The 22,427-nt window shown below is 48.6% G+C and overlaps 4 protein-coding genes across 4 annotated transcripts; 2 read left to right on the top strand and 2 right to left on the bottom strand.

Moving 5' to 3' along the window:
* Positions 1-873: 873 nt before the first annotated feature.
* N7462_008149 (putative GTPase activating protein (Evi5)) lies at positions 874-3,833 on the bottom strand (the record flags this gene model as incomplete). The annotated part of the gene is made up of 4 exons (XM_057079867.1): positions 874-2,248; positions 2,312-2,668; positions 2,744-3,372; positions 3,462-3,833. The coding sequence occupies 4 exons, from the start codon at positions 3,831-3,833 to the stop codon at positions 874-876; spliced, it is 2,733 nt and encodes a 910-aa protein (XP_056932537.1).
* A 3,025-nt stretch (positions 3,834-6,858) lies between these two features.
* N7462_008148 (DNA topoisomerase 2) lies at positions 6,859-12,103 on the top strand (the record flags this gene model as incomplete). Its single annotated transcript, XM_057079866.1, has 2 exons — positions 6,859-7,317; positions 7,403-12,103. 2 exons carry the CDS (start codon positions 6,859-6,861, stop codon positions 12,101-12,103), a joined length of 5,160 nt encoding a protein of 1,719 aa, XP_056932536.1.
* Positions 12,104-15,257: 3,154 nt separating this feature from the next.
* Positions 15,258-15,689, bottom strand: N7462_008147 (proline racemase; the record flags this gene model as incomplete). The annotated part of the gene is made up of 1 exon (XM_057079865.1): positions 15,258-15,689. One exon carries the CDS (start codon positions 15,687-15,689, stop codon positions 15,258-15,260), a length of 432 nt encoding a protein of 143 aa, XP_056932535.1.
* Positions 15,690-19,521: 3,832 nt separating this feature from the next.
* N7462_008146 (uncharacterized protein) lies at positions 19,522-19,935 on the top strand (the record flags this gene model as incomplete). Its single annotated transcript, XM_057079864.1, has 1 exon — positions 19,522-19,935. One exon carries the CDS (start codon positions 19,522-19,524, stop codon positions 19,933-19,935), a length of 414 nt encoding a protein of 137 aa, XP_056932534.1.
* Positions 19,936-22,427: the final 2,492 nt, after the last annotated feature.

The raw sequence follows: 22,427 nt of genomic DNA, 5'->3' as shown, positions 1-22,427 counted from the left end.
CACTTATAGTTCACAATACTCAATGAGCCCTGGATTAGACTGATGACTGAAAGAACTTTTTTGATCAATTAAGCCCAGATACCATCGCTTATCGGAGGGTAACTCTATTTGACCCGTATATACGAGAGGAGCCAGTGGTCCAAAGTAACAGATCCGATGTCTTTCTATTAGATACAGTCTCCACTGGACTGTTGCGGGAGAGGTGCACGACTATGTCACCAACACGGGCGGCCCGGGTACGTCGGTCAAGGGTCTCGCGATACTCGCATTTTCGCCCGGTACTCGTGCATCTGAGACAATATGGGCGTGCTTTGTCGCATTTCTTATGCCGGCTCCTATCGCGCAAGATTCAGACTACCTAAGCCCCCGTAATCATGGAGAACATGGGGAGGCGTACTTGCGTGTCACCCTGCCACTGCGCACTTTCGGACGACTAGCGTGCGTCTTTCTTCCCTTTTCATTCTTGACGCTTATGCGTGATTCTGTCATCCTGAATCCTATCTTGCGACCACATTTGGATTGAGAAACGCTCCCGTCGTTCAGCTCGAGACCGTCACCGCAAGTCCCCACTTTCTTGGCCACCCAGGTCACTAACTAGGGTAAGTCATTCATAATCATTTTGGCAAAATCACCCCGAAATATTTACTTGCATACCATAAATGGTTTCCGATTCAGACTGGAAGATACTAGGAGAAGAGATACGAACAATTCTCAACAAGAGGGATATCATCTATATACTTGAAATAAGACAAGGCTCGGAATAATCGGGAAGAGGGAGCAAACTCCCGCAAAACATATTGCTCATGAAATAGAAAGCCGGATCTGATGAGCGTGTAGCAATAGTGTTACAAAAGATGGCCATCACGTATCGTTTCAATTTGGGGACTCGTTTCCAGCCGGTGCAGCTCGACGACCCCATCCACTAAAGAATCCTCCGCCTCCGGAGCCAACATTGGTGGAGGTGCCAGGTGTCTTGACAGGCTCAGGGGAAGATTTGGATATGCTTGTTGTGGATGGAGAGTTTCCAATGAAGGAGTGCCGATTCTGCAACTTGCTGACATTCTGAGTATGTGGAGCACTGATCATCTTTCGCAGTGCGTCCAATTTTCCCTTTACTTCCTCTAGCTCCTGCTTGGCGACTGCTTCCGCGGTCTTTGCATTGACCAGCTCGAGAAGCAAGGTCTCTTCGGCCGCTGGTTTGTTATTCTCCGTAACCAACACGTTCTGCAAGCCTAGGCTACTCGAACGCTTGTTGAATGTAGGACTCTTATGTGAGTTTGTGCGCACCAGCTTTAATTCGCGAAGGCCAGTGGGAGAGGATGATTCGGAGTCTGGAGAAGTGCATGAGACATCGGAAGTGGATGCTGAGGGCTCAGCAATCTTCAGAGAGCGAAGTTCTTGGTTCATCCGTTCTAGTCGCTGTCGATCACGATACCCATCTTGAATTCGACTCCGAGCCTCACGAAGTTGATCTTTCAAAGAGGAATTATCTTTTTCAAAATCGTCCATTCGTCGGGTAAGGTTCAGACATCTGCTAGATTCCACCTCGTGCATTTCTTTCCATCGAGTCATATCGTCATAAAGTTGTTGCTTTGTCTGGGTAATTGACAAGCTTTTGGGCTCGCTCGACGCGAAGCGAGCCCTAGCCTTTGAGATCAGTTCGGTTGTTTGGTCTCCGGGTATTGGCTCTTGGATTTGCCTGAGCATTTCTTTCGCTAATGCGTGGTCTTCTTCGCGCTCCTCGCGTTCTTGTTGTAGTTCGAGTGTCAAATCAGCATGTTGACGCTGAAGGTCACTCAATGCCATCAGCAAATCCTCGATCTGAGTATGAAGGTCTCGGTCTTTGTGATGTGTCGACATGTTAGACTTGATGCGAGCCTTGGGGCTATCAAGGCTTGCAGTTGCAGCTGTCAGCTCTGTCGGGGCAGTGCTCGCGTCCGATGTCGTCTCCACCGAATTTAGAGTTGAGGTCATACTCTGCTTGGACGTAGAGCGGCGAATTGTGCTGTTCGGACGTGAGGGGGTTGGGTTGGGGTTCAGAGATCTGACGGAATGGTGAGAGTTTGAGCCCGCCCAAAGACGTCCAAGGAAGCGAGATGCCGCGGCCTGCATCTGGGGGAAGGAGATGCCAGTCTGTACGCCTTGAGATTGGTTGTAGCTAGCTTCCAGAGCCTGGAGACTTTCCTTGGTGACCAGAGGGGTCAAAGACACAAAGTCGTTTACAAGATCATCGGCATTGAACGCGTATCTGGATTGAACCTTGTCAGCAAGGCTTCCGGAAGGTGGTGAAGTAAACAAGGACCAAACTTACGTATCCCACAAGCTTCGTGACAGAAGCAACTGCATGACGTCCTCGAACTCAGTACAAGCCAAGATTCTTCTCTCATTTCGTTGCATCAGGGAAAGTGCAACACGCATCAATGTTTCACAGGCACCCTCGAGGAAAATCACATCGTAGATTCGCAGGAGCATCGGCAAGGGACAAGCGACTGCAAAAAAGGAAAGGAACCACTGGGACACGTAAACAGGTTCGACACTCAGAGACTCCAAGTGCTCGAATAGAGCCGGGCGATGCCGCGCCAGGAGATTCTGGAACTGATATACATGTAAATGGAGGCCTGACAAATCAGGTAGGTAGCATGTCCGAAGATTATAATGATCCATGAGACTGGATGATTTGATTGGATATGTCAGTCTCCATCTCCCCAAGATCTTCCAGAGAGCCACAGGGGAAGAAACTCACCGAACAAGTACACAGAAAGCTTCGGCATCCGACATGTGCATGAGCAACGGGCCAACCACAAACCCAAGACCTTGGCAGTATCCAATTTTTGCATCATACAGACTAAAGCATCTTAGAACACGAGCCAACATCTGCTGGCCCTCCCCGTTCGGGTCACGAAACATCTCCACATTCGGAAAGCTGCGCCCAATGTCCTTGCCGATCAGTCCATCATAAGGGCTGCTCTCGCCTGAGAGTCGCTGGAAATCGTCCAACAGGGACGGATCGCGAGCACCAGCCAAGCTAGGCCAGACCACCCCTCGCAGAGGTGGTGGCACACCGCCTTGTATCTTGTTTGAGGTTAAAGTTGGGAGTCGCTGGGCTGTCTGCGGATAATCAGCCACCAGGGCCGCCCAAAACTCCAGTTCCGTCATCGGCGGCGGTTGAAGTTGGGAAAAGCGTAACTCAGACCGTCCCGGATCATTGATCAATTTCTTGATCTGGACGAGCGACTGGGAGCGGGACTGTCGCTGATGTCGCTGGATGTGCGGCACATTAGGAGGGGTGGGATTGTTAGCCAATCCGGACTTGGGGTTGGTTGCCAACGCATTATTCTCTTGTTCCAAGCGGGCTAGGAGTAGAGCTGTGGACTAATCGAAGCAAAGAGAAAGGGATACCCGTTAGTTGTTACATTCCCGGATCGCCATGAGGTCTTCAACATTCTTCTTGTCAAACCTACCTCGTCCGAGCTCTCCCCGCGGGGTTCCTGTTCTTCAGTTTTGTCCAGATTCTCCCAATCCGCTTCGGTGTCGGTGTCTTCTTCTCCTCGAGTGTCTTCCCCGGATCCGTCGGCGAGTGAGGTTGGGGTTGGCGGTTCATCCCTAGGGGTGGGGGTGCTTCGCGCGGCATCCTGTAGGGGCATTGGGCCAAAGGACTCGGTTTTCATCTTGGTGGCCTCTATATCATGGCTCGCTTCGATCGGGGTCGGGGGAATATCAAGCGTCCGCCAATCCGGTTGGGAGTGTTCGGAGTTGGACAGGGACACGGTCACCATCGAATCGTGGTTTGGGGCATGGGCCCCTGGGGAGACGGGTGCGGGGCTCTCCATCATGTTGACGAACGCGTAGATGCTCTCCACGGGGAAACACAATCTCAATCACTCGAGGGTCCCGTCAGTTCAAGGCGCAGGTTCGGTCGGAGAGGGCCAAAGCAGTGGACAAGAAGATATGCCAGACCAGCTTCATTTCTGGGGGCAGTCGAGCGTGATCAGCAACTTCAGCACGACTTTCCGCAGCAACGCGACGAGTGACCAACCTATCGGTGACCCAGCACCGTATCGAACCGGAGGTGCAGAAGAGAATGACAATTGGAAGGGAATCCAAACCCCATTCAAAATATTCAAATTGAAGGGAAAAAGGGAGTTCAGGAGGAGGAGAAGTGGATCAGCGGCACTATTTCGCTAGCCCCTGAGGTTAGTCCGCCTCCGGCCTCGAGTCTCGCCCCTCGTCGATCATCGCTCAGACACCGACTGTCTGAGCATGAGTCCGTAGGGGGTACTGTCGAGAGCAGAAGGGGTGGGGCTAGTACGAATAGTTCAAATTATTATTATTGCCCACTGCATTTTCCATGGGCTGGATTCCCCTCTGTTTCATTCCGGGTTGGTTGAACGTCTGTATAGTTCGGATTGCATCGTACGCCCCACTGGTCATCATTGAATACGGAACTATGATCATAGACGCACAGCTTCTCTCCGGGCATACTTCTGATGACGGACTGCGGTGTTGGACTTCTTACTTCTTCTTTCTTCGCGCCTCATCCCGTTGTTCCATGGAAGCCGCACGATCGGTGGATCCCCCGCGGCGAACCCAGTGCGCGTTCGACACCACTCGAAGAAGAAAAGAGTAATATGACCTACCAATACTCGAAAGGGGTTCCGGTCCGCCTTTCGTGGCGGCCAATCTATCCACTCTATCCCGTGTATATCAGGAGGGAACGAGATGACACGATGCTACAAATATGCAGGTACTGACTCCGATATTGGCAGATTGGGACATTCGGACATTGCGGGATCAACGAGAGGGGGAGCCATGGGGTATCGTGGACGTATTATGATTACCCAGTGCATGACATTTGTTATTTATTCTGAGTTTGATTGGATCACGGAAAGCTTGGCGGTTTCCCATTGGGTTACGCCCGGGAGTATTGTAAGAAATGGGCGAGACCAGCCCCCTGGCCGCCCGTGTTTCATCGTGTCCAATTTTCGGCTACATGGCGCATCAGCGGAAGGGAGGAAGGGGTGGCTGAAATGATCTTCACTGGACTCGGTAGCCTCCATATAGCCTTCGCATCATGGCTGGGATCATGGCTGGGATCATGGCGGGGGAAATTTAGCGGCTGGCCAGCCTGCACCCCTTCCCCCGGTCTAAGCCATGCTGGCTCCCAGTCAGGACTCCCGCCTGTTGCCAACGGATGTACCCGCTAGTCCATGCTTTCATCCTTGAGATATATCTGTCTTAGAAATTCGTCTTCCTGGAATCTAAACACAAATAGAAACAAGCCAAAAAAAAAAAAAAAAAAGGTGTCATGGATTACGGATTTCCAGACTGGAGAGCATAAAGGAAGAATATCGAATCTAGTATACCTAGGTGCAGGGAGCTTAACAAAGAAAGGCTATGTATAAGCGATATGGATTGAATATTGACCCCAATTCGAGAAACAGTCCATGTCCCCTCACCCTCGCGCTGATCCAAGCAATGGTGTTTCAATCTTTTGGTCTTCCGCTTCATATGCAATGATTCTGACTCATCGGCTTTTCGATTCGCTCGCTGCACCAGGCAAAAAGCGAAGCTCCTGCAAGGGTTCCCAACACGTCCTGATCCCCGCCGTCCTTTAATTTCCAAAAATCACATAGAGAATCAGAATCCGCAATGTGGCAATATTGGCATATGACCGAAATGAAAAGTACCCAGAGACCAGTCAACATGGTAAGGACATAAGAAGCCAAGAGCACCGTGACCAGGACAGTGAGGTTCTTGCCAGAACCTCCCCCTGGGCTCTGCATAGGGTAGTTCCACTTGCCTACCCCTGCTCTTCCGGGTGATGGGTCTTCTACCACAAAGTGATGAACGTTGAGACCCGCCAGTTCACATGAGCCAGGTAAGGGTAGTGAGTGACGGGACCAAACATGATGGAAAATGGGTTGAAAGCAAAATTCGATCATTTGAAAATGAGCTCATATGTCTTCTTTGATCGCATCCGTAATGATTGAACAGGTTGGTTCTTATGAACTAGCTAGCCACCCTTCAAGCCTAATCAGCCCATCTTCCAACGTTATTTGAAGTTGCAGCGTGGTCTTCAAATTTAGTTTCATTTCTTTCGGCAGTTTTCTTGGAGATTCTCGTCCTGGATCTCAATATTATACAGCTGTCTCTATTCAAGTCACAACTGAGAGCCTCTGTATATACAGAGAGGTCTAGTCGAAAACTATACATGGCTGCCTTTATTTCCGTTCATATTCATCTATATCTATATCTATATCTATATCGATCAGCTAGCTCTACGGGCAAACCCCACTTGAGATCTCTTTTCCCCATACTCGATCGGTGAATCTGACATCATCTATCATCCCAATGCGAGTGCTATTCTGCATGTGGGCTTCTTGGTATCATGAGTGGCCATGAGGCCTCGGTACTTGGAGATCTATTATTGTATTCTCCTGATTATTGATGATAACTGAGATTTGATGTTGGTTTATGCGGCCCCATTATTCTGCCGCTTTCCCGCTTCCGAACGTTTGTTTGGGAATTGCCTGTTTCGGTCTCAGACGGCTCAGGCGGTGGGGAAGAATAATGATCCGAGTGCCCGAGATACTCACCGCCCGCAAATCCGCTGGCAGGCGCGTTTCAAGCGACAAAGAAAAACAGCCCGACGCATTCTTCCCCTCTTTGCTTTCATCACTCCTTCCCAGCCCGGCCATGCTGGGCATCTGACGACATCCGAACCCTTCGTAGATCTCTTCTTCTTCATTCCTTCTATTCGCAGTGCTTTTTTGACCTCGCCGCTCGTTTCTCTTGTGGCCTGAACCCGATATTCCTCGGTCTTTCAGCGCCAACCGCAACACAACACCCACTTTCATAATGGACGACTCCCACATGGACGATTCCATTTTCGAGATCAGCGATGGCGCCAGCTCAGACTTTGTTCCCGATGAACCTGCTCCGGTATGCCTCCCTTGTGCGCTCGGGTTTGGATCCCGGCTAACAGAATCGCGTCTACAGAAGTCCAAGGCCAAGGCCGCACCGAAGAAGGTAGCAGCAGCAAAACCCACAGCCAAAAAGCAGACAACTTTGAAAGCCAAGAGCAAGGCACCGGCCAAGAAGAAGGCTACGGCGGACAGTGAGGACGATATGTCTGATATCCAGATGTCCGATAACGACTCCCTGCTTTCCCATACCCCTCCCAAGGCCAAGAAGACGGCAGCCATCAAGCGGGCAGGCTCAAAGCCTCTTGCTGATGTGGAGAACGAGTCATTTGGGGGCGATGGGGCCTCCGAGGCATCCAAATCAAATGGGAATGCGTCAGAGAAGTACCAGAAAGTAAGCCTTCCGCACTTAATGGATGAACAATTTTGGCCTACCAGTCCTGTACGTTTGATGGCTAATAGTGGGCCTCTTTTTGCAGCTTACACAACTTGAGCACATCGTAAAACGCCCGGATACATATATTGGATCGACCGAGCGCACCATCCAGCAGATGTGGGTTTACAACTCCGAGTCCGAATCCATGCAATTTCGCTCGGTCTCTTTCGTTCCCGGTCTCTACAAGATTTTTGACGAGATTATGGTTAATGCTGCCGATAACAAGCAAAACGACAAGGGCATGAGCGAGATCCGGGTAACCATCAACCGCGAGGAAGGCGAAATTAGCGTGTGGAACAACGGACGCGGTATCCCTGTGGAGATACACTCAAAGGAACAAATCTATGTCCCGGAGCTGATCTTTGGCCACCTGCTTACATCTTCCAACTACGACGATGCTCAACAGAAAGTGACCGGTGGCCGTAACGGTTATGGTGCCAAGCTCTGCAATGTCTTCTCCACCGAGTTTTCAATTGAGACCCAGGATTCCCGTCAGAAGAAAAAATACCGTCAGACTTGGACTGACAACATGACCAAGATGGGCAAGGCTAAGATTACGGATGCCACCAAGGGTGATGACTATACCAAGGTTACATTCAAGCCCGACTTCGCCAAATTTGGAATGGAGGGTATCGACGATGATTTTGAGGCTCTCGTAAAACGACGTATTTATGACCTGGCGGGTACTTCCGGTGTCGCTGTGAAGCTGAATGGCACCCGCATCCCGGTTCGGAATTTCCGCAAGTACATGGAGATGTACACCAAGGCTATTCGCAACGAACGTGGCGATAATGGCCCCCCCGCAAAGGACGAAATCATCACCTGCAGCCCAGATCCTCGCTGGGAGATCGGATTTGCCGTCTCAGATGGTGCCTTTCAGCAAGTCTCATTTGTCAACTCCATCGCGACCACTTCCGGCGGTACTCACGTCAACTATATTGCAGACCAGATTTGCAATCGCCTAGCGGAACAGGTCAAAAAGAAGAACAAGACTGGTGCCACTTTGAAGGCGGCTCAGATCCGCAACCACATCTTTATCTTCGTCAACGCTCTCATTGTCAACCCTGCTTTCAACTCGCAGACCAAGGAACAGTTGACTACCAAGGCCAGCCAATTCGGCAGCAAGTGTGTTCTTGAGGAGGAATTTTACAAGAAGATTCTCAAGACTGAGGTCATGTCCAATATTCTCCACTTTGCGGCGCAAAAAGCCGACCAGATCCTGAAAAAAGGCGACGTTGGCCGTCGCTCTCGGATGAACAACCCCAAGCTCGTGGAGGCTAACAAGGCTGGCACAAGAGAAGGTCATCACTGCACCCTCATTTTGACTGAGGGTGACTCCGCCAAGGGTTTAGCTATGGCTGGACGTGCTGTCGTGGGTCCTGATCTTTTCGGTGTCTTCCCTCTCCGTGGAAAGCTGCTCAATGTTCGTGATGCTTCTTTTGATCAGATCTCGAAGAACCAAGAAATCCAAAACATCAAGAACTTCATTGGTCTCCAGCATAAGAAAGAGTACACAGAGACTAAAGGGCTTCGCTATGGCCATCTCATGATCATGACTGATCAGGATCATGATGGAAGCCACATCAAGGGTCTGCTCATCAACTTCCTTCAAGCACAATTTCCAAGTTTGTTGAAGATTCCCGAGTTCCTTATCGAGTTTATTACTCCTATCATCAAGGTCTGGAAGGGTGACCCGAAGAACCCTTCGAAGTCACGATCCTTCTTCACAATGCCTGAGTACGATGAGTGGAAAGAAGCCCACAAAGATGAACGTGGATGGGATCACAAGTACTACAAGGGTCTGGGAACAAGTTCCACGGAGGATGCCCAGGTGTACTTTCGTGATCTTGATCGCCATCTGAAAGAGTTCCACACCATGCAAGACAACGAGGCCGAACTCATTGAATTGGCTTTCTCGAAGAAAAAGGCCGATGAGCGTAAGGAATGGTTGCGTCAGTACAAACCCGGGACATACCTGGATCACTCCATGGCAAAGATTTCCTATACGGATTTTATCAATAAGGAGCTTATTCTGTTTAGCATGGCGGACAACCAGCGTTCCATTCCGTCCGTGGTGGACGGTCTCAAGCCCGGTCAGCGCAAAGTGATGTATACCTGCTTCCGCCGTAACCTCAAGAAAGATATGAAGGTTGTGGAGTTAGCAGGTCTCGTCTCTGGTATGACTGCTTACCAACACGGTGATACCTCGCTTCAACAAACAATTGTTGGTCTGGCTCAAACTTTCGTTGGCTCGAACAACCTCAACTGCCTGGAGCCCAGTGGTAACTTTGGTAGTCGACTTCAAGGCGGTGGCGATTGTGCCAGTGCTCGTTATATTTACACCCGGCTGTCTCCGTTCGCTCGAAAGGTTTTCCATCAATCTGATGAGCCACTTCTGACGTACAATGAAGATGATGGCAAGAAGATCGAGCCCGAAGTTTACATGCCAGTAGTACCCCTGATTTTGATCAATGGTGCCGATGGTATTGGAACTGGATGGAGTTCTTCCATTCCCAACTACAACCCCGAGGACGTCGTCGCTAATCTGAAGCGTTTGATGAATGGCGAAGATACTGTCCCCATGCAACCGTGGTTCCGTGGGTTCACCGGCGAAGTTGTCGACATCGGTGGAGATCGCTTCAAGTTTAGTGGTATAATCAAGGAGAGTGGAGACAAGGAGGTTGAAATCACTGAGTTGCCTATCCGGACCTGGACGCAAGATTTCAAAGACAAACTAGAGGATATCATCAAGGCCGAAAAGGTGCCGTCCTTCATCAAGGACTACAAGGATTACAATACTCACAGCAAGGTTCATTTCGTCATTCAACTTGACGAGAAGAACATGAAGGGTGCTTTATCAGAGGGTTTACACGAGAAGTTCAAGCTTTCCAAGACCATTGCGACAACCAACTTGGTTGCCTTCGACCCGGAGGGCCGCATCACCAAGTACGCCACTGTTGATGATATTCTCAAGGAATTTTTCACTGTTCGCCTCAAATACTACGAGAAGCGTAAGCAGCATCAGCTGTCTGAGCTCCAGAAAGAGCTTGAAAAGTTGAGCAACCAAGCTCGCTTTATTCAAATGATCATTGAAGGCACACTGGTTATTTCTAAGAAGAGAAAGCCTGTTCTGATCAGTGAACTGAAAGAAAAGAGTTTCAGGCCTTTCCCCAAGGTTGCTGACGCCGCCAAGCTTGGCGAAGACGAGCAGGTAGTCGAAGAAGGCGATGAGTCCGAAGACAAGGAGACCGAGAAATTGTCAAACGCCTACGACTACCTCCTCGGTATGCCGATGTGGTCGCTAACTCAGGAGCGTGTTGAGCGACTTCGTCGCCAGATTGGCGACCGTGAGATGGAGATTGATAAATTGATCAAGCTCTCCAAGGAGGAAATTTGGACCACCGACCTGGATGAGTTCATCAACGAGTGGCGCTTCCAACTTGAGGATGAAGAACGTCGTCTACGCAAGGTCCAGAATATGGGCCGCCGCGCCTCATCTAAGCTCATGACTGGCGCCGGTCGCGTGGCCCCCCGTAAGCGCAAGGCTGCGAATGGCGATGATCCTGATGATGAGGATTTCGCAGCTCCCAAGACTAAGAAGACGGCAGCAGCCAAAAAGAAAGAGCAGCCGGTCAACAGTTTGGCTAACTTCCTCAACAAGTCGACCGCCGCTAAGACAACCCCTTCGGGCACTGACGGCGCTAACGATTCGGATGATGACTTTGATTTCGAAATGGAAGTGCTGCCGAAGAAGAGTCGTGGCGCGGCTAAGGCCAAAGCGACCCCTAAAGAGGAACAGGACGATATCGACATGGTAGATGTACCAAGGAACAGCTCCTCTCCTGCATCTGTACAGCCAGCAGACGATCCAATGGACCTCAATGAAGAACCTGCTCCAAAGCCAAAGCCCGCGGCGAAGCGGGGTCCCAAGCCCAAGGTCAAGCCTGCCGAGGATTCAGATGATGATTTTCTTGAAATTGCAAAGAGCGAAGCTATTTCAAAAAAGCCTACCCAGTCTAGTCGCTCTCGCAAGCCTGTCAAGTACACTGCAGATATTGATTCTGACAGCGACAATGGCGATGATCTTCTTGGAGACGTCAGCCAGATGGTCAAGGGTATCGGTGGCGGTGATTCGGAGCCTCGTCAGCTCTTCAAAGATCGGTCCCGTGCCGGAAGTAGTGCCAGTCTAATGGCATCTACTGGTAAACCCTCCAAGATCAGCGAATTCGATGCCGACGAAACCGACTACAGCAAGCTTGTGCCGCAGAACTCTCCTCGCCGCTCTCTGCTGGTCAAGCCGAAGGAGGTCTCAATAATACAGGATGACGAGGATGAAGACTCCCCTGTCAAGCCTATCAAGGCTCAAGGTAAGGCTGTCTCGAGAACTGCTTCGAAGACCGCCGCAGCCGCTCCCAAACCGCGCGGTCGTCCTAAGAAGGATGCTGCCGCTCCGGCCAAGCCTTCCGCTGCAGCCAAGGCATACGCTTCCAAGCAAGCCAGAACGACCAAGAAGAAGCCCGTGGATGATTATTCCGAAGATGACATCGACGCGATGGCTAACGATATCCTGGATTCGCCTGCCGGCAAGGTAGACCTCTCAGATGACGAACCCGTCTCTCGCCCGGCTGCTGCTAGTCGCCCATCCCGTCGCACCGCAACCCAGGCGAAGAAGAGCTATGTGATCGAGGATGAGAGTGAGGATGAGGGTTCCGCCAATGATTTTGAGGAGGATGAGAGTGATTAGGTGGTGCCTACTTCAGGCGCCTAGGAGTCTTGTTTTCTACACATTGATTTGATGTGGTTCTTCCCTTTGGTTATCTATTTTTGTCTTTATATGTCTCATGGCGCAGATACTCTTGTGGCGGCCAGGCAGAGCCGGCCAGTATTTGCACGGGTGCTAGTTGTTTGCTTGTATCTTTCACTCCAAGGCGATAGATTTTTTGAATAATATCTTTTTCTCTTTTTCTAATTCTTCCTCTGCCATTATCAATGCCATCCTTGTAAATTTCAAACCAGCAGCATCATTTGACCCTGAACTCCCACTTGTCTTAACAATGGTCTGAATGAATGGTGCTGAAGATTGACCTCAAAACGATGCTTTTGCTAGTTCTTGGATTGGAAATGCATTAGCATATCCTTTTTTTTCGCAGAGAGAGAATGATATAATCATACGTATATACGCGAAAACCGTTGTCTCAGTCTTCTGGCCTCTTCTATAGTCAGAAATTTTGAAGCGGCCTTGAAGGAGATGCTGCTATATAATTATAGGGCGTAAGAACGCCAGACCAAAATTGACCACGGGCGACATTCTTAGTCTACATCATCATTTATTATTCCGACAAGATATTACTGAGAGCAGACCAGAAAGATATGATAACCACATTGAATATACTCTCCTTTATCTGCTCCGACCCAAATTAAGACACAAGCGTGAAAAAGGGTGAGGAAGTTTGAGGGGCCACATCAGCGCTTCAGAGATATATAGGGTGATCGGGTGAAGAATAGAGGACCTTCAGGGCGTTCAATAACGGCCTTAAGGGCCGGAGGAGTAAAGCGGAAAGTGTATTACACCCAACAGATCAGAAAGATCACAAAAAAAAATACAACAGCAAGGATTTGCTGGTAGTCACGTTCTCTAGGCCTTTGCATATTCCAACCCAAGATTGGCAAAATCAACAGCAAGGCTGACTTGAATGTCGCCTTCGGCCAAAATAGTGTGCTTGTTGTCCAGATATGGATGAGATGGATCCCTGGACGCAGGAGATTCCATGTCGATGAGATTAATCAATTTTCCGGAGTGGTAGCTCCCCTCCTTTATTCTGTCGTAACCTCGAAGAGCGAGTCTCATTAGAAATTGAGAAACAATTTCATCCTCTTTCGTAATCGCCGCGTGGGCCTTTTCAACGGACAAAAATGAAACAGAGTAGCACTAGGTTCTCACGCGTAATCACTTCGATCTGACCCGCGTATTGCCAGTATCTGACTCACCTTCAATCCTTGGGTCACACCCTGATGCCACTTTACTTTTTGACCAGTGCATGAGGATTGTGCCCAGGAGCTGTGCACATTCTTACCTTCTTGATTATTGACGCGTTGTCTTTTAAAGCAAAAAATTGCCTTTTCGCGACTTTCAAATGGCCCCTCGAGCTATCGAGGCACATTCGAAAACGAACGGCGCGTCCTGCTTCGGTTCGCGACCGTTTACCGGATCATCGCTCGCAAAGGAAAGTCCTTGCATTGGTCCTGTTTTTATACAGTTTTTCGATGAAATTTAAATGATATCAAAGTCAAATTGCATTCTCGAATGCTGCCGGTTAAGCATTACACTGTTTCAAACTTCGCGAATGCACTCTCCAATTCAGCAAACTCGCGCATTATTGTCTCCTTGCGCTTTTCCGAGCGAGGAATGATTCTGCAGGGAAATTTTTTCACCGAGATGATAAACCTTCGCTGTATGCGGTAGTCGGATCAATGTCAGTCTCAATGAGATTTCCATCACGAGTGGCGGTACTATGCTACAACTTTTCTCTAGAATCCAAGATTTGATAGCAAAATTAACAGTAGTCGCGCGACAGAAGGTGAGTCTCACCTGCTCTCACCCCGCATCTTACCCCGTTATTTGCGCGCTCACCCATTTCCCCGCCAAGTTAAAATACCTTGTTTGCTAGGATTGGCAAATTGTGCGTGGCTTAAGTACGACCGAGCGGACGAGAAGCCCAGGCTCCGCACCCTGTGGTGGTATGTACGTAATTTCTAGTGCAGCCACCCACCACTGAGAAAAGAAAAGAATACAATCTATTCTCTAAAAAAACCAACTACTAACCTGCCGGCGTGTGGCTAAAACACAGCAGGTAGTGCGGTGGGTGCCGCCCGGGTGAGAATGGGGTGAGCGCCGCTTTAGCGTCGCGCGACTCGGGTGATGAGGGTGAGTGCGCAATAGACAGGGTGAGAATGGGGTGAGCAGGGGTGAGAATCATGCTCCGTCGCGCGACCATCGCACTGATCCTCCTGCACCTGGCTCTGAAATAACATTATTGGTTCACCTAGGCCTGGCTGAAACTGTACATAGTATCGTATCCCAACCCCGGGATTGGCTAAACAACGGCGAGACTGACTCAAATGTCGCCTTGGGCCAGCGTGTCTTTCAACAACCCGCCCGGCGTACCTATAATCACGGAGGTTAATGGCGCAGGATTACTTTCGAGGGGCATCTGGTGACTGTGAGAGACGCAAAATGGGCGAAACAAAAATAAACTGGAATACAACACTGAGCTGACCAAGGAGTAGATGCATGCACCTTGGTATTACAGTATGAACGGTGACTTCCCGTGCAAAAAAAGTCCGAAGACCTCAGAAGGGGAACGATATCGTCCATCAGCACACTACTAGTCCACCAGGTGATTCACTTGCGCTGACAGCGCCAACTATGACTGGCGGAAGCGGTGTTCACTCGTCAACGTCCTGTCTTTTGTATTATCCCGGCATATCTACTTTCTGTATCGAAACGATATACAATTTACTCTGCCACAAGCCATTGATCGCCAACCCTGACACCGGTGGGCCAATGGTCAGTTGCATCCAAAACGTATTGCTTGAACGAGTTGATCCAAGCGCTTCCTTTCACAGTCGGCTCGACAGCTTCGTATCCTCCCAGCCTTGTCGTGCCACAAATGTGACATTTGAAGGAGCTCCCAATAATACTTCGGTGAATGAAATGCTCACCAACAGCGAGCTGGCCGGAGCATGTATGATGTCAATTCTTGCACAGCTGCCTGTGCCGTATGGACATCGATCAAATCGGCCCGGAAACACGACAACGGTATTCGCGGCTTCCATTTACTCCCTGTTGAAAGGCTCGGTGAACTCAACGATGCTCACTCCCTTAGTACTGGGGTTTTCTATATGAACTGGATATAGTTGGACTTGTTAAGCGTGCTCTTGATAGCCTCTGCGATTTGAATCAGCGTTGGGCCTTTTATGTGATTGATCTGGATGCCAATTTTTGTTGTGTCAACAACCGCATAGATCATGCGCCCCCCCCCCCCCCCCCCCCCCCAAGCAATATTGACGGCGACAGTTCCCAGCTCCGGGAATTGAGGGACTTGGATCTGGTAGTCCAACTTGAACACAAATGCGGGTACGTTGTTGAAGGCAACAGCCTTGACCTTCCCGTCCTCACAGTCTGCATCAACTGTCACCAGCCCCGCTGGCGTATCCAATGTTAAATTGGTCACAGGTTCGACCATCTTCACCATACCTGTCTCTAGGAGAACTGTAGATGTTGCGATAGTGTTGCCTCCCGACATGGGTGGGTATTCGTCACTTTCCATTATTAAAATCCGGCATCAGCCGCAGGATTGTTAGGCGGCAGGATAGGTTTAGGCACACAGCATAATGTCTTCGGGGCTCCTGCATGAGAAGCTGGCGAAAATCATCTTCGTTATATCGTAAGTGAACCAGTTTATCATATAATGACATCGCAGGTTTCACCCGCACAATGGCAGCCAACCACTTGGATGTGGCGTTCGAAATTCATCGTTTTGGAAGGCAAGATGCTTAGAAAGGATGAGCGGAATTTAGTTTCTGCAGAGGAAAGGGCCAATTATGCCATCTTGCAACTTTAGAGGGTACTATCTTCTATTTATGTTGAGCTCTCTTTCGTAGGACAGAAATGTAATGAAAAATGCCCCACGTTTCTTTAGTTTTACAAGGAATATGTGGAAGAAACAAGATGTTTCCAGTCCACAATATTCGAAGAAACAGTTGCCATAAACAGTAACTGTGGTGAACTTTACAATCGCAAGGTCTGGAGCCCAGTAGACATGGGCCCCCAGCAGCAGTTTGACACACCAATTCTTCTTTCGAAATTGCGATGAGCTTGCGCAGAAGAGTTTTTTTGTCATTTGGCTGCCTGATCTATTGCAGTTATTTCGCAAAGGCTTGGGTGTGTTGAGCGGGTGCGTATTATTAAGCGACAGCCTGAGACACTGAAAAAAAAGCTCTAAAAAACCGAGAGTTATTTACGGCAAGACAGGAGGTTTCGGTCCGGACTGACTGGGATCCTATAAATAATATGTCCAAAGGCACGGACTATATTTTCCTCAGACCTTGCCGGGAGATAACAGCACGTATCTTGCTTGATATAGCCAGATAAGAGATGTATGTGACGCCATCCCTACCTAGAGCTTTAGGCCAGCAGAATTCCAAGGCTCTAATAGCTTTTTATCAAGTCAATCGGCACCAGATCACAATACCGCTGCCCCCGAAATTACCCTATAAAGCATGCTGATCTATCGACTGTAAGATACTACATGTTTTCTTTTCTTTCTCCGATGCTGCATACAATCTACACTAAATTGTTTTAAGACTGTTCGTCAAATGTATCTTATCCTAGCCTAAACACTGCCCAGGTCTACTAATGTTTGCGCTAGTATATACTGCCTTCAAGTCGTTTGGCTCTTGCTGTCATTATTACACCTTGGAAGTAAAGCGATGGATTGTGTTCACCACATGGTGGAGAAAGGAATGGCACGATTGCCCATTCTCCAAGGAAATCTTTAGCAATACCGGGTTTGCAGAGGGCTCAAGAGTCTGCGCATCATGGATTGAGGTGCCCGTCGCAGTTAAATTCGATGAGTTGCCAGGATATGATCAGAGGCTGTAATCAAGATTTTGCGAGCAACACGCTTGAACCCCGATCTTGAAGGAGGGTCATGGGATGCGACCAATGGCTAATTAACGCCACCTTTTTCACTGAGTGTACCTTCATTGGTAGAGTATAACAACTCCCCAATAACTCATCGTTCATATGCTATTGCATGGGCCACGACAGCGAAAGATCATCGCGTATGCCTTTCATTCAGGCCATTGGCGATAGTTATCTGGGCATTTCTCATGCGCATCTTCATACCACAAAGAAATCTTGCAGGTCTCACGCCGAACTAGCCACTTAGCCCAACTTAGCAAAAGAAGCAGGATCCGTGGTTGGTTAGTTAGCCCTCATTAAACGACTGCCGACCCGGCATCCTCTTGTCGATCCTAATCGCATGCTACATACCCTATCATCGTCCCATCTCTCACAATATCTCACCTGAAACACATCTCACACGTCCTGACCCGGCCCGGATCTATTCTCTTAGCGTTCATTGTGGTGTATGAGAGCACGATGCAACGAGAGCATATGGACCTGGTATTGTCGCCTCGGGGGGGGGGGGGTCGCATTGCATTTTCAAGATCCTTGATCATAATTTCGCCAGGCCAGAGACAGATAACAGACTAAGACATATCTTCTGCCTGATTGCCTAACTTGAAATTCTGGATTTAAAACTACTATGCAAATATTCCGAATCCAAGTTGCTCCAAAGTTCTGCCTTATCCAACATTGAAAAGGATCGTTCCCGTTTTCGATCCCAGAGATACATTGTTACTTCCCCACTCTTTCTGACCTTCATATTTGAAGCCGTCTACCGATCCATCCTCATTGCTGATAATCTCCAAACCATTTCCGCCAAATGCTATGTTTCCACTTGCAGTCCGTGCATGAGCGTTGCCTGTCCATGCACTAGGGTAATTTATGTTTAAATTTCCTCTCTGGGTATCGTGGTGCAACAGAGCGGGCTTCCCCGTAATCGAAGAATTGGCCTCGAGCGTTTCGCCAGAGAAAGGGACAAAGCGAGGGCTCGTCAGATAAACATTTTGACTTCCAGAACCTGTCCAGGTCGTTATCAAAGCAGTATCTGCAACGAAATAATCTTCTTCCTTGCAATCGTCTTTCCGAGAATTCATAAGCCGAACAACTGGTAACAACCTGGCACTGATACTGCCGCTCTCAGATGAAAGGCGTGCTGAAGTTGAGAAAAGAAATTGTCCTGAGATAGATCCGCTTGTGGTTTCAATGTCAAGCTCGTAGGGACGAAATTGAAGGGGCCAAAGTTCATTCCAATGTATGTTTTCCAGACCAGGCTTTTGGTTGGACTTTATTTCTGGCAAAAAAGTAGCGTCCGGGAAAGTGAACGAGACAGCGATACTTCCTGATCCTGTTCGAATCCGGAGGCGAGCAGGCTCATCTGGGCTCTGAGCATCTGCTCTCTGCGGAATGACTGTGACCCCAATACTACCAGATGTTGTGGACAGAGATAGAAGGTCAAACATAGGGTATCTCCCCATGATGGACTCCGATTGCTTCTCAATAATGATCTTCCTCGGAAAGGAAGTATATCCATGGACTCCATTTGGGCCCCGCTTGGATTTACCTTGTGACTGGTAATCCATTAGTACTTTTATGTTGCCACTAAAATGTAAACCAGGAAACTGACCAAGCCAGGTGCAGCTGCAAGGACGTTGTATGCTAGGCCCAGGAAGCACAGGGTAAAAAGGCACGCGATAGCTAGCCATAGGCAATTCCGCGGGCTCTTCCGCTGGTGAGGTTTGCCATAAACTTTTTCAGGGTAAATATTATTCTCAACACCAATTTCAGATCTAGTTGGAAACTCCTCATACTGCGGTGAGTTTTCAAGGTCTTTTAAAAGGGGAGCCGCGCCCTGTCCATCTTTTGTGCAAAGGTACATGTTGCAATTTGGCGGGTGATAATGTCTCACTGAATAGTGTGGCCTTTTCCAGCTAAATTTACCTGTAATTTGTACTAAACAATCCTAGGAGATAGGTTGGACCGTGATTTTTTGATCGATACTATAATTGAAGTAGGAAATTTATAGGGTGAAATGATGTATAGTCTATTACGTCATTGCCGTGGTCTGAAAATGGGCGTAAGAAGCCGCAGCCGCAGTTGGACGCCAAAGCATCTGTCAAAGACCAGCCAGTTCTTCTGAACCCTATCCGCTTCTCACCATTCTGTCAGGAGATTTCAACCGTCATCATCCAATATGGGGCAGCAATCATACCCAATCAAAATTTATTGAAGACGCAAGTGAACTTATTACGTTCTTCCAAGACTACAACCTCCATACTTGCTTACCGCGAGGCACAACGAGCTTTTGGCCCCTCAATAATCCAGGGAAAAGCACTACTATTGACCAGACACTGTCAGACCGATCTGATTTGCTTAACAAGTACCATCTTTACCACGAAACCTATGGATCGGACCACCGAGCAACCTATTCGGAGTGGAGCCTAAAGCTCCACTGCAGACCTACTACAAACACGATGAAAGCATACGAACGGGCCAAATGGGACAAGATCCGGGCTGAATTCCTACTGCAGATGGGCCCATGGAAAGAGGTCAAAACAAACCCGGCTCTAGATGAGGCAGTAGAAAGACTTACAGAAGTCACGATATCGGCCGTAGAAAATCATACTCCGAACCGACGACCAAATCCCTACTACAAATGGTGGTTTACCCCAGCCCTAAAAGCCCAGCAAACCACATCCGTAGGAAATGGCAAGAGAGTTGCGCGGAGTACGGACGTCATCATACAAGGTCTGAAGACCTCTTTGAAGCGACGCAAGAAAAACGCCGAATCTGGACCCGTACCCTTGAAAAGACCAAAAGGTCATACTGGAAACAGTTCCTGGACGGAGTGGGAGAAAGAAAACTGTGGAAGGCTGCCACGTACATGAAACCACGAGAGACCTAGGGGTGCGTCCCTTCCTTGTAGGTCAACTCCAACGAACTAGTACGAGGACAAGAGTTCCTAGACTCCTTCTTCCCCAAGATGAACGAACCAGACGAAGACCTACCAGTCTAGGCGCCTCCGGAGCTACCGTGGGTACCGATCACTGAACTGGAAATCCAGCGATCTCTCACAGGAACAGAAGGTTCTACAGCGCCGCGCGAGGATGGTCTACCGGCTTTCGTATGAAGCACCTCTGGCAGCCTCTAAAACAACTTATCACTAGGATTTTCACGGCATCAGTCAAGCTAGGACATCACCCTAGGCGGTGGCGGAGAGCAAAGATTGTGGTATTGCGGAAACCTGGAAAGCCAGACTACTCGATCCCTGGAGCCTATCGCCCGATCTCGTTCCTGAACACACTTGGGAAAGTCTGCTGTAATTCTTCGGCTAAGCTATTAGTCCAGACAGCGGAGCCAATTTAGGAACGTTCTGTTTAGGTCGGCCCCTCAACGGCGTCCTTCAAAAACATAACAGTACTGAAAAACAGCTGCAGTACCCATATTATGCCGATTCTATTCATACAAGGAATTGGAGACAGGGAGGGAAAGAAGACTCTGCACGAGATGCAACTGAAGGGGATGTATAAAGCACTTCAGGACGCCGACCACACTAAGCTCCTTCAGGATACTTACCACGTGACTATGGTCTCGTTGCGCTCCACGTCGCCTTCCACTCTGTTCTATTATTGACCTGACTCTTATTACTGAAGAATCAGGAGTCTTTAAGGCACATCTGAAGGTCCGTCACCTTCTATCTTGAAAGCTGGATTTTCCACGGCTTTGGTTGGGCTTTGTGGCGCTTTATATTTCCACGGATACCCAAAATTCCACTGCGCCTGACCTCTTACAATTACGAAGCTTGTGGGAACCAAGCACGATTACGGACTCAACCGTAGCTATACCATCAGAAACCCGTTTTTCGTCCAGTAGCAAGATTCCTACGTAGATATTTCGTACCAGGAGTGCCGTGGTTGAGGCAAATTTCCAAGCCCTCTTTCGCCCCGGTGTTTCCATTCCAAAAAGTTGTCTGGTCAATGGATCCCTTCAGTCTTAAAACCCATCCGTATTTATTTTGTTCATCGAAACAAGCATCATGAACCTTGAAATAGGAAGCAACTCCAAACAACATTTTGCTTCGTTCTCTAGCGATATGCCTTTTGTCTCTTGTGTCACTATCAAAGACATCCTTTGCGACCGGTCGCCGAAGCCTTACACACTCAATGCTTTTATGATCTTCCTGACTCAGAATCATTGTATTGAGACATTAGATTTCATTCTTGATGCAGAAGCTTACTGTGACATCTACCATGCAAACCGAACATCCCCAGACAACAGAAACACGTCTGGGGACCCCATGCTTATCGGAAAACAGTGGGAACGTTTGATGGCCACGTACATTTGTCCCGGGTCTCCAAGCGAAGTCAACTTACCAAGCTGTATACGTGACCGGTTGCTTGACATTTTTTCTGAGATGGTATCATCTCCAAGTCCAGAACAATTAACCTCTGCCATGAATCATGCTTACGAAATATTGACAGAAGGTGTGTTGGTCCCCTTCGTTAGAAGCTTTCATTCGTCAAAAAACCACGATATAGACACAGAATGCATTCCAAAATCGACTTTGTCTGATTTGGATTATGGCCAGCCCTTTCTACGGACAGTCAGTTCACCGCGAAGGGATAGCATGTATGAAAAATCCATATAAACGTGAACCGCACAGTCACTAAATCAGCTTCCAGGTCTCTTTTTGATAATTCTATCACAGAAAGGATTGAGCCAACTACTCAGCCTACGGGTTCGCAGGTAAAATCGCAGTTTTTCAAATATTGCAAATTCAGGAAATTGTTTAGTTTTAAGAAGCATCAGATCCGCTGAAATTTAACGGTATTAATGTTCCATAAAGCAATATCTACTCTATTAGCCATATCATAATATCTCAGCCGTCAATGGCGAAGCTATTTTCGCATGAAAACATCCTCGGAATCTTTCCCCAAAAAATGACTTTACGAACGTGCTAGTCGAAAAATTGAAAATCTTCTTCCGGCTACTAAATACCCCCTGAGCATCAGCCATTGTTATGTTCCAAAGTTCTGGAAAAATATCTGCTGGTACCACTCATTGCTTATGTATTGCATCCGCAACAGAGGTCATAATGGGCGTTTCTTACGTTCTGCACTGTTGCAAACAGACTTCCTGGGCTATCTTGATAGGAACGTACATCGACACAGGAGCAAAAGACACATCAGGTCCGCATATCACGAGAGCCACACCAGGGAATGACACAGTAGAAAGTGCCGTAGGCCTGCGAAAGGAAAAAAATAGGGCTAAAGCAATAGCAAAAATCGTAGCCAGGTAGATAAAGTGCCTAGAAAGGATGTGAATAAATCAAATTCGACCGCGAAGGAAGACCCTGAAGCACTCGACTAATTGACTCGGA

This window comes from Penicillium macrosclerotiorum (assembly GCF_028827735.1).
Source record: "Penicillium macrosclerotiorum strain IBT 26536 chromosome Unknown utg000007l_segment0_segment0, whole genome shotgun sequence".
Taxonomy (NCBI): Eukaryota; Fungi; Ascomycota; class Eurotiomycetes; order Eurotiales; family Aspergillaceae; genus Penicillium; species Penicillium macrosclerotiorum.
Note: the sequence above shows the minus strand (reverse complement) of the source record. Positions and strands in the feature narration are given on the sequence as shown.